Here is an 11,582-nt window from a genome sequence, read left to right as displayed (position 1 = left end):
AGAGAGCAGTGCAGCGCTGTATTTGCCATCTAGTGGCCGTATTGTCCCACTGCACAACAGATGTTCAACTCAGCTGAAGCAACAAAAAGTGAAACAAGGCAGAGATTTTAAATCCTGTAAAATGACTTTAATCAGAATTAATATTTGCATGAAGGAAATGTCTAACACCAGCAGAACAACTTAGTGAAACATATTGATCCATGACAAACTAATGTATCAAGACCGATAAAATGATTAGTTTTGTCATCGTTTTGCATTATTTCTTTATCGGAAACCATGATGAAAGTAACATTGAATCGATTACATGTAATAACAAATGAATACGTACAAAGAATTAATTTCTACATTTATGAACACAATGTACAAGTGAGAGGAAAAAACAACGGTTCAAAGACATCACCTGCAAACTTTTTTTAAAATTCCAAATAAGTTACAAACAAACCCCCTAGTACAGACGTGAACTTAGTACCAGAGCAATAAAGCATTTGCTGTGGTCACATAGGCGTGTGAATAAGTCACAGTGAGTGAGTATATTACATGTGCATATATTACACATACATATATACACATGCATACACCTACATGTATGAAAGCACATATATACTGTACATACGGTACAACTCACAGCCACGTCATGCAGTCTCTCATACACACACACACACACACTCACTCAGGAGTTTAGACTCAATGCTACTCGTCATTTTCACTCTCTCCACATGGATGCAGTGGACGAACATTTTTCTGAACAGAACAGGAAGTCAATGTCCGTCTTTCACAAAACTCGACAGAAACGCTACCAGCTGTTTATGGAACTCTACACAGAAAAACAAAACCAGTGTCTAGAAGTGTCGTGCATCAGGAAATGGAAGAGGTTTAAAATGCCAACAGAATACAGTCACTTTTTTTTTTTCTTCGGTTCCAGTTTTCTGGAACGCCTTCCACACAAAGATGCCGTTTGATTTTGGGACTGAGGCTGAAAATCGGTAGGACAGTTTGACTATATACAGCAGGAACCGTGTTATTTCTAAGCCATGATTAGTGACGACAAAGCTTAAACCTACAGAAAGACATGGACGCCACAGGAAAAGGTGCACCTGTGAGACCTTTGGCCTCGGACTTGAACTTGACTCTTGTACAGTACAATAAAAGTTGTGCCCCTTTTCACACTGATTAGGCATAAGATCTGCTGCTCTTACTACAGCCTGGCACAAAACAACAAAACATGCAAGAAACACTGTAGTTTAGACAAGCTCATTTGGACAAATGTATGCTGTGTATAGTTTAGGTTTGACAGGCCAGTTTTATGACCCAAATTATATATTACAACATTAGGAAAACTGCCAGAGTCTGTATCTGAAGGTTGTTAATGAAGCTGCCAAGATCTTTTCGAGAAACAGACAGTGAAGCAGTGTGAAAAGGGCATTTCTTGCTTTTATAAGAGAAAAATATGAGCGGAATCATCCTGAGACCTGTTGTTATTACAGAATAGTCCAGCAGAGGTCCATGTGCTACCCTCAGCTCACCTTCACTTTCAGGCACCGTTTACAGAGGCTGTGATGTGATCACGATGCTGCGAGTCTGGAGAAGCGTTTCGTTATTGCACAGTACGAAGTGAAAGCGAGCTGAGCCTGAAAGTCCTGAAGAACGATTCTCTAGAAAACGCGGGGTGAAGAAGAAGAAGAGTTAACTCAGTATTTGCTTTTACACAAAACTGAAGAGGTTTAAAATCTGCCTCAAAAATCGAGCGGGTCTCATTCACACTTTGCTTTTCCTCTTTCTGAGTAAGTTCTCTGCTGTCATTGGACCGTCAGCACATCATTAAAAATAGACGTCAGCGGCTGAATGTAAAAAATAAAGATGAATGCGTTTCATCCACAGTGTTTGCTGAGGGTTAACAGTGCTGAAGCCTTATTGATTAGTCGTTAGTGAAGTTAAAGGGTACCACAGTCCTCTCAGAGCACAAACACTTCATATGATCACTCCGATTCTCTCACACACGAGAGGGAACGTGATGATTTAGTCTATTGTCGTCCTTCAGTCCATTTAGCCCTCTCTGAATAACTCAAATTCTTACTGTCGCAGCTACATCAAGTGTGTATTACTGATTTATTTATTTTGCTGATGTTCTCAGCGAAACCTGTGTTTTCCTGTAAAAAAGAAAAATGAATTGCATAAAGGAAGGTAACCTGCATGTACTGAAAATAGATCCTCCATAAATCTATACAAATAAACTGCGGGTCCCAGTCTGGTTTGATGTAAAGTAGAGTTCAAGTACACTACAGTGGTTGTGGTGTTGTTATTGTGTTTGGTCCCTGGGAGACAAGCTACTGCAACATATTAGTGTAAAGACTTTAGATTAGTAGTTAAAGGAAGAATTTTAGACGCACACTCAGATTCACAGTCTCTTTTTTTTTTTTTTAAACACAAAAATTCTGCCTTTTCTCTTTTTGTATTACTTCACAAACCGATGCTGCGTTTCAGGTTTTGTTGTTCACTGGCTGAATAAACCGGATCATCCCACGACCCATTTCCTCAAATCCGGAAAACTTGATTTGTGTTTGTGAGACGGAAGCTCTAAAGAGATTTAGTTTGGTTTTCTAGGAGACATGACATGACAAAAAATTATTAAGCAAACTCCCCAAAATATTTTCTTTGTGAATTAAATTAAATTAAATTGAATTTGAAACTGTCTATTACCTGATACTATAGCAGGTCGTCCTGCAAACCAAACATGATAAGTACTTTGTGGTCGGACAGGACCTAGAGAACAGGTACAACCTCTTCACATAAATAAAAACATATATTTCATATTCCCCCTTAGTTTCATTTCTTAAGGAGAACATCTGAGGCTTGTCAACAGTCTTTTGCTCATATTAAAATAAAGTCTTTATCTGCCTCCTCCCTAGAATCGGATAACTTCCTGCCCGCTGCTCTCTCCTTGTCTGGGTTTGGAGTTTGGTCCTTGGTCTTCAAGGGGCCGTGATCCTCGGAGTTGGTACGGACAGGATTGGACCGCTGGACAGAGTCTGACGCTGTCCTCACTGAAAGAAGAGACAGAGAAGATTAAAATGATGGTAAGTGTTAGTGATGGAAGGAAGAGAAAGAAGAGATGGAGAACGGAAAAGAGTTGAAAAAAAAAAACATGATGCATTTTAATTTAAATAAATAAAAATAAATAGAATTGAACTGATATTTTGTGACGCATGTAGTTACTAATAAGTTGGAGCCTCATCTTCTTATGCCGGCTTTACATCCAGTTAGAATAAACAAACTACAACAAAAAGAAATGTAAACAAACCACCATTGTCCCACTTTTAACTTTGCAGGTTTAGGAAAATGTGGACTGTAGACTGTTGGTGTGGATCAGGGGCAGATACAGGAATTGTTTTGCGCTTTCTTCAACATTGAATTTTCCACAGTTTCTTGATTTTCCAGGAATCAAGATGTAAAACATCAGGCATGTTCAAGGGACAGATGTTTGGTGCAGCTTGATTGAATTTAAGGGGATTATTGGGCCTTGGCGGCGGTCTGCGCTCTACTGAGTGCCATTCTAGATATTCTGTAATGAGGTTGGCACAGAGGAAGTGAGATTAAATTATGATATGTGTGTAGCTCTGGCAGACACCAGAGGGTTTCACCATCACCCACTAAAAGAGGAAGCAGAAAAATCACCAAGCCCCCAGACTGTCAGTTACAGAATAATCGATGAAAGGCCTGAGAGAGACTGAGTGAGAGTTGTGACCTGAATCTATCAGTCTGATGTGTCAAAACGGACATGTTGACTGCGTGAGAACAATGCAAATACGTGAGACCATAGGGGAAGTTGGATCCTGACAGTGACATCAAACATCCACCCGTCTGTGTATGAGAAATCTGCTCTAGTCACAGGATGGGTTTTAGTTGAAGGAGGAGGCTTCACTTTCTATCTATCTAGTAACATTGACACCAGGGAGTGATTGGGCTAAGGAGAGATACTCAAAGATTGAGACACATTTTCTCGACCCACCTTCCTGAGTGGTTTTGTTGGAGCCTCCTGACTGCAGACTGGTCTGACCCTCCTTCTCTTTCTCTGACATCGCCCTCTTCAGTGTGGGGAGAACGGCTACTTTAGGAGACACACTGCCGCTGCTGGAGGAATCTAGACTCTCATCTGTCAGAAAGATGACCAGGAAAAACATGTTACTTTAGCATTAGGTTTCCACGGTAAATTTCTCTATATTCATGATCTATCATTCCCTCAGTGTGACGACCTGTTCAGATCCAGGGCTTGTTTATTACCTATGCTCTTGCTGCTACTGGTGGTCCTGGGCTTCTGCAGGATGCTGGGTCGAGCAGCCAGGGCAGGCTTCGCCCCCTGCGGCATCGGTGGCTTGGGACTTACTGGACCCCCCGGGGGACTCGAGGAGGATGTAGCTCTGAGACGAGGGGCTGTTTCAGGCTTGGTCTCACCACGCAGTGGGTTCTTTTCTGGAGATCCAGTTTCTGGTTTAGGGGAACCAGTGGGAGGCCTGCTGCTCTCTGGGTTAGGGGGCTGAGATTTGGTTGCTGAAAACACACAAAAGAAAGTTAGTTAGATGAAAAAAACTTTTTAAAACTTGTAAAATACTTGAAGAAAAAGCCAAACCATCAATTCAAAACTTTTTCGAAACAGTAAATCTAATTATAATGGAGGAAGTGTCTGTCTGTGTCTATTTTGACTTTCTGATCAATTCCAAATGTGGCGAGTGTGATGCTGAGGACCTGAAGAAGTGCTATGCTAACTGAAGCTTTTTGGATATTGGTTCATGAGAAAGTTTCAAACATCAAATTTCTGTTAGTTATCTGATGTGAAAAAAAGGAGCTACTACACTACATGGGCAGTGCAGCACTCGGTTAATTTCCAGTGCACAGAGCTCAACTGGGACTTTAATTTCTACGCTGCCACCGAGGGATGGGAATCGATAAGATGCTGTTTATACCAATGCAATTATTGATTCTTCTAATTGATCCAATTCTTTAGCGATTCCCTCAATGATTCCTAATCAATTTTCTGTGTGGACAGTCATACCTGACGCCCCAGGGCTTTCATTACAATCCTCCCTGCTGGTATCGATTAAAGGAATTGATAAGCATGGGGGTTCGTATGATTTCAATGGTTTGGACAATTTTGAACCTGTTCTCTATTCCCATCACTACCATCGCCCAGTCACTCCGAGCAGAGCTGAGCAGCAAACTCCAGCAGTAACAGATGTGTAGTGTGACGATGTGTAGATGATGCTCTCGAGAAAAGCTGCAATAACGCAGGTCAGACAATCAGCCCCTACTAACAGGCTGATTTTGATTCAGTGAAGAAAATGCAGAAACAATATTATATTCTTTAATCAGAACAGATCAAAAACTTGATATTAATGGAGATAAGCTATTTGAAGGTAGCTCGCATGCCTTTATTCAATGGTTTACGAAAAAGTCTTGACTGACTCTAAAAGCATTCAATAATAACAGATAAAAGGCCAAATCCGATCAACACTAACTGCCAACACAAGTCAGAAAGGTTTATTGCCCATAATGAAAAGTAAATGTAGAATAAAACTTACCTGTTGCGTTACTCTCAGGTCTATCAGGGCTGGAAGACTGAAGGGAACACAAGGACATTATTCAGTTTCATTCCTAAAGTAAATATGAAATGTAATGTTACCCCTTATGCAAAGCCTAATTAATGCTAAGACCATATTTCACAGTTTAAGTCAATTTCTTATATATATTTGTTTTCAGATTTAAGCTCATTTAATTGTACGTGCAACTTTTCAACAGAGGGGGGCGCCTTTGTGTAAAATAAGACACACATGGAGTCCAGCCAGAACAAGCAGATGGCAGAAGTAGCAGTAAAAAACCCTAATGCTGCAAACACTATAAACCTCTTACTACACACACGGTTTACAAAGCAGTGACTAGTAAGGGACCAATTATACTTCGAGTGAACTCACACACACACAGTAGCCAACACCAACTCACCTCTTTAATGCTGACACACACCAGTTGCCTTCATAAATCTCTGTGGATACATGTTGCCCCAGTAATTTGCCAGAATTACGCTATTATTTATTTTAGATATTAATTAATTTCTCTGTTGTTTTGCTTTTTCAGGAAATAGGAATCAATTACATAGGAAAGAGAGAAAGAAAGAGTATTTTTAGTTTAAGGTGTCGTATTGAATTCTGAAATTTGAAGTAATATAAAAGGAAAATATTTCCATAACATTTACATCCTACAGTGAATCATGAGAATTTTCAGCTGAGCCCTCTTTCTCGTCTTCATTCTGTCGATTTGCGTCTCACGCTTTTATCTTTTCCTCTGCACCTCCCCCCTCCTCCTTCCACCTTGTCCTCTGGCAAAAAAAATCTGGGTTGTTTGTGTTTTTATGTCAACATGTCGACCGGCACAATGACTAGCCTGGAGATAAAAGCTAATCTTAGCATCTGCGCGTGCGTGCATGTATGTATGCGTGTCAGTCAGTGTTTCTTATTTTATGTTGTCTCCCAGCTACAGTCCTCCATGTGTGTGTTGACAGAACAGTGTTGACAGGTGGAGGCTGAACACCTTCAGCAGCTTGTCCCCAAAACAAAATGTGTCCTGGTTGAAACAAGCATCTCTCTGAACCTCGCTGCCCGTCTTAACATTTAAACACACCAATAGATATAAAGTCTATAATAGTCATGTTATTTAAAAATGTATGAATAGAATGGCTTCAACCAAAACGTTTATATTAGGTCTTCACAAAACTTTAAAAACACTTTTTGCATTTAACATGATATTACATCAAGATTTTTTTGGGGGAGTTTATTCTGGTCATTCTCTTTTGTGGGTCTTTCTCCATTTCAATTTGAGGCCATTAAACTCATCTGATCTGCGGCTTTCGACCAAATCACATAAGCTGACTGAGTCTGCTTTGTTGTTATGAGACTTTAAAAACTTGTAGCTGCACAGGATATTTAATATTTACGCTAATGCAGCAGTTCGGCACAACCTCAGCCACATGTTGCTGACTTTTAAATTCCCTTCTTTCCTGTCGCTGTTTAAATCACCTCACCTTGTGTGCTCTCCTCTCCTGCTTAGCCTTCATCTCTGCCAGGAGGCCGCTGCCCATAATCTGCATCCCCGGGTACCGCCTCCCTCCCTGAGGACTGCCCCTGCCGTCTGAGCCCTCCCAAGGCTCGTCTATGGAATCAGGCGTCCTCAGCTCTTCTGATCGGTCTGAGCTGCTGCTGTAGTCTGTGGCCTGCGAGCGACTGGAGGCATCTCTACAGCGCAGACAGAAATTATTAGTTTAAGCTGGATTCCACTGGTGCATTCACTGACCAGTTGAATGAAACAAGTATGTAAATCGGTATAGAAAACCTTCTGATATATACCTGAAGATTACCAAAATAAGCCTGACAGTATTGGTAGATAATAGGAAAACTAATTCTGTTTTTGTTTATCTATACCTTGACTTTGACTCAGGTGCTGGGCTCTTCACTGCCACCTTTGGTGAGGAGGGCTCCTCAGGGATGGTGGAGGCTGGTGCTGAGGACGTACCAGAGGATAAAGGAGTCGTCTGGTTTTTCTCTGACTTATCTGCTTTGTCAGATTTGGTGGATCGTTTGATGAGGTTGAGGAATCCTCCTTTACTCTTCTTTTTCTCTCCGTCTTGAGACTCCGAATTCTTCAGGGAACGTCTGACAGGCGGAGATAAGAAAGGCAGAGAAAGTGACAGAAGGAAAAATATTTAACATGGTTAATGTGTATAAAACACAGACAATCACAATTAATATATATTTGTAACAGGCATTCATACCTAAATACACATCCACTTGAATAGAATCTAATACATGTCAGTCGATAATGAGGAGAAAACAGTTACTGCATTGTCCTTACTTGGAATCCATCTTGGTGACTTTTTTCGAGAAGAACTCATCTACACCCTCATCCACTCTTCCCATGAGGCCGTTCTGCTCACCATCTTGAGGTGGAGCACTGTTTATTTGCTGAAAGAGGAAGTTGGAGAATATGACACCATATCTGGTAGGGTTGGGTACCGGTATCTGGAATTTGGTACCGGTACCAAACCCTAATATCTTGACCATTTGACAAACAGTGGAAATGCGTGAGACAAAGCCATGTCATAGATTTAAAGTTCAAAACTGCAGCGGTAAGTTTATTTTGACTCACAGGTACTTTGCTGGAATGTCTTTTTTTGTTCCTGCGTGGTCGCAGTTTGGTGAAGTGCTGCAGCTTCTTCTCCTCCTCAGACGGCAGCTCCACCATCTTTCCCGCCAGACGGTGCTCCAGTTTGGGCAGGACCTGAGACGGAGTAGGCGGAGTTTGAGATGATGTCGAAGCGTCATCCACATGGATGGGAACGTCCTCCAGAGCCTTGTCCAGGTCAAACTCCATCTCTGTAGGTTTGTTTTTAGACACATCTGTTAAATATTTAAGAGTACTCGCATCTACAGCAAGTATCAGGCCAAATAGTCACCAAAATGAGTTAAGTATTTTACAGTATGAATTAAAACAAATGTCTTATGAAATATAAACTAAAACAAATCGAATGAACTACTTACCAAAGGCACGAGACACTGGTCGAAGCATTCTGCTGTGGATGCTTTTCCTCTTGGTTTTAGGAGTCATCTGAAGAGGAGACAAACATTAGTGAATATCTGTGGAAACTGTGAATCAAAAACTGAAACTTTCATATGCACAATTGATGCCTGAATAAGTATTTAATGGTTCATATGCCATATGGTGCATGTTCAAGTTAAAACTGAAAATTGAGATGATTAAATTATAGACAATTTAAGACCTTGTGGAAACCCTCGGAGATTAGCAGTGCAATGTGGTTTGACACATTAAAAATATGCATTGTATTGTTTCAGTTTGACATATAATTTGGAAAGTGAGTGAGGAAGTGACAGACAAATGGCTGAATGCATCTACTACAGTCATACTGTTGTTTTCTACTCTTTTATAAAATTGCCCGAGTGCAGGAGGTTCTCTGTGCCGTAGAAACCCACTACAGCACAGAGGAGCGTGTGAGAGGCAGTGAGGAGAGACAGAAAAGGAAAAGAACAGTGAGACTTTAAGAAAAGCTTGAAAGGTGAGCTTAGAGGGACAGTCCAAGAGTACTTACACTGGTGCAGCACAAAGTCTCCATGGAGCAAAGGTAGAAAGAGCAGGAAGAACAGAGGAACAGGAGATTGAAGAGAAAGAGAGACAACAAACAGTAAGGCTGAAGAATTAAAAGGAAAAAGATGGAGAGACAGCCGTGACAGCTGTGAGCTCTAGTGTAGCCTTTTCACAGTAGAAAGCAGAGGTAGGTAGAAGAGAGGGATTAAGAATGAAAAAAGGGGAAGAGCAAGAGTATGAAGGCATTAACACACAGATGAGGACTCTGACGAACACGCATTTACATGTTTCTGTCATATCATCAATCAGACGGCTATTCCTTTCTTACTGCCAACAAAAGTATCTATTTACTAGATAACGCTAAATATTTAGAGCTAAAAGAACCTATCCCTCATCTCAAGACCTAAATGTTGGTTCTGTTATCCTCAAGAATGTATAAGCCAACGTTCATAGGCTGCTTTTATTATTTTGCAAATAAAGTTCAGTTTACTGAACAGCAAGCTCTTTAAATTATTATCAAAATCAATCCTTTGTTGCTTTTGGTAAAATTAAGAGTTGCCATTTTTTTGTCCAGTAGAGGGTAATATCAATCAACTGTAAAAGAAAACTTTTCACAATGTATTAACCAGACCAGCACTTTAAACGCACACTTAACCAAGACAGCTTACGTTGATTCTTTACAAATAAAATTCTATCATTGCCATAACTGTCACTCTCACACCCACCCACACCTACCATGCACGTCTCCAGATCATCCAGCCTCTCTGCCTCTAATATTTCAGCCGATGCCCGCTTAGGGATCTTCCCCTCGGGTGCGTCCAGATCCACCGACTCCTGCTGCCCCAGAGGGCGACCTCGACGTACCAAATGGTCGGCCTGGGAGGAGTAGAATGAAGACAGGATATATAGAGGAGAGGTGATGTAGAAGGTTAAGAAAAAGAGAAAGATTGGCAAGATAGGATGAGAAGGTGGAAATAGAAGAGTTAGAAATGGAGGAAATGAGGGAGAAGAAATAAGAGAAATCAAAGAAAAGGTTTAGATTTACACTTTAAAACTTGCTGGAAAAACAGTGCTGCTGCATTGGTTTCATGCACCGACAACATAATTATTAATCAAAGGAAAACATCAAAACTCTGTGATGAATCAGTTATCGGACAGAGTTGAGTGAAGGCAGTTGTAGCAGAAAATATGTTACAGATAATTTAGCGAGCTCCAATGAACACACATTGTGAATGAATCGATAAACCATTTGAAAGCCCTGATGACTGTAATCTTACCAGAGTGTGTTGTGAAGTGGAAAGAGCCTCTAATATCTCATCAACGATGCGATCGGACAGGAAGGACGCTAGACTCAGCTTCACCTCACTGACACAAAGAACGTCTTTTAGAAACCCAACACATATAGATACACACATATTAGCGCTCTATAACCCATAAACACACACCTGAGCTTGTTGATAATATCCACCCCCGACTGCTCCAGGAGCGTTTTGGTGACAAAGCTCTTGGGCACGACCATCTTGGCTGAGCTGGTCTTCACCAACTCTGGACGAAGATTACTACTCTTCATCACGTGGGGACACAGGGACTCTGCAGTGTCCACCATGGACTCCAGCAGGGTCTGGAAGGGGTGAGGTTAAGAAGGTGGGTGGATATATTTCAACTAGTGTCTAATTGATCAAAGTTTAGATCGTCTGTTGCTTAACTTCCAGCGTTGACAGGTGGCATCCATGTTTTCACTCTTTATTATCATAATGTAATAATGTAATAATTTATTTAATTTTATCATAATATAATGCTAGTATCTTCTGCAATACATCTGAGCCCTTCTTTAGTTGACGTTTTAACTCTACCTGGAGCTGTTGGTCCATGACAGTTGTCACCTCCCCGGCCATAGACTCCAGTTTCTCCTGGATGGGTCCCACTGAGGAGCTGTTCACCTCGTCTCTGGACGCTGATCCGAGGTGGTAGAGGTGAGGAAGCAGCTAAGGAGACAAAGAGGGTGACAAGGAGACAGTTTTAGACTTAGAGGAGAAAAAAACCACAGCTCATATTTCATTTTAAAGTAATTCTCCATACCATGTATTTTTGTGTCTTGGTTAAATCATATGATACTATGTCTATTCTTTCTAACATCCTAGAAAAGATATAGAAACTGATCTCCAAATGGGTTTAAAGATAAAGTTTGAATTTACACACAACAGTAAGATTGTGACACACGTGTGTCTCCTCACCGTTTTAGAGTTTCTGGCGTCTTTGATGAGGTTCTCTGCTGACCTGACGTCCTCCAAGATGGCGTCCGTCTCCGAGTTCCTCAGAGAGTTCAGGTGGTCCTGCACCTTCACACAAATCCTGTCAATCATCTGAAAAACAACAAGACATGAAAGTTTTTATTGGATATGTCAAAAGCCCAGGTTTAGTGGATGTCCTGACACAGTAAC

General features: G+C 41.0%; 1 protein-coding gene across 4 annotated transcripts in view; it reads right to left on the bottom strand.

Annotated features, from left to right (window-relative positions):
• Positions 1–105: 105 nt before the first annotated feature.
• LOC118113864 (F-actin-uncapping protein LRRC16A) overlaps positions 106–11,582 on the bottom strand; it is a 68,340-nt gene continuing 56,863 nt past the window's right edge. For 2 of the 4 annotated variants that reach the window (XM_035163907.2, XM_035163908.2), the window contains 15 exons: positions 11,376–11,504; positions 10,995–11,126; positions 10,587–10,762; positions 10,419–10,506; positions 9,877–10,017; positions 9,146–9,163; positions 8,580–8,646; positions 8,188–8,414; positions 7,894–8,003; positions 7,464–7,694; positions 7,067–7,277; positions 5,574–5,610; positions 4,279–4,545; positions 4,007–4,150; positions 106–3,041 (listed from right to left, as the gene is read on the bottom strand). In XM_035163907.2, coding sequence (XP_035019798.2) covers positions 2,869–3,041; positions 4,007–4,150; positions 4,279–4,545; positions 5,574–5,610; positions 7,067–7,277; positions 7,464–7,694; positions 7,894–8,003; positions 8,188–8,414; positions 8,580–8,646; positions 9,146–9,163; positions 9,877–10,017; positions 10,419–10,506; positions 10,587–10,762; positions 10,995–11,126; positions 11,376–11,504 — 2,151 coding nt within the window. In that variant the 3' untranslated portion in view covers positions 106–2,868. The remainder of the gene's footprint in view (positions 3,042–4,006; positions 4,151–4,278; positions 4,546–5,573; positions 5,611–7,066; positions 7,278–7,463; positions 7,695–7,893; positions 8,004–8,187; positions 8,415–8,579; positions 8,647–9,145; positions 9,164–9,876; positions 10,018–10,418; positions 10,507–10,586; positions 10,763–10,994; positions 11,127–11,375; positions 11,505–11,582) is intronic. The other 2 variants (XM_035163909.2, XM_035163910.2) reach the window with 1 other exon arrangement.

Source organism: Hippoglossus stenolepis, chromosome 8, assembly GCF_022539355.2.
Source record: "Hippoglossus stenolepis isolate QCI-W04-F060 chromosome 8, HSTE1.2, whole genome shotgun sequence".
Classification (NCBI taxonomy): domain Eukaryota; kingdom Metazoa; phylum Chordata; class Actinopteri; order Pleuronectiformes; family Pleuronectidae; genus Hippoglossus; species Hippoglossus stenolepis.
The sequence above is the reverse complement of the archived record's forward strand: the minus strand, read 5'-3'. Positions and strand labels throughout refer to the sequence as shown.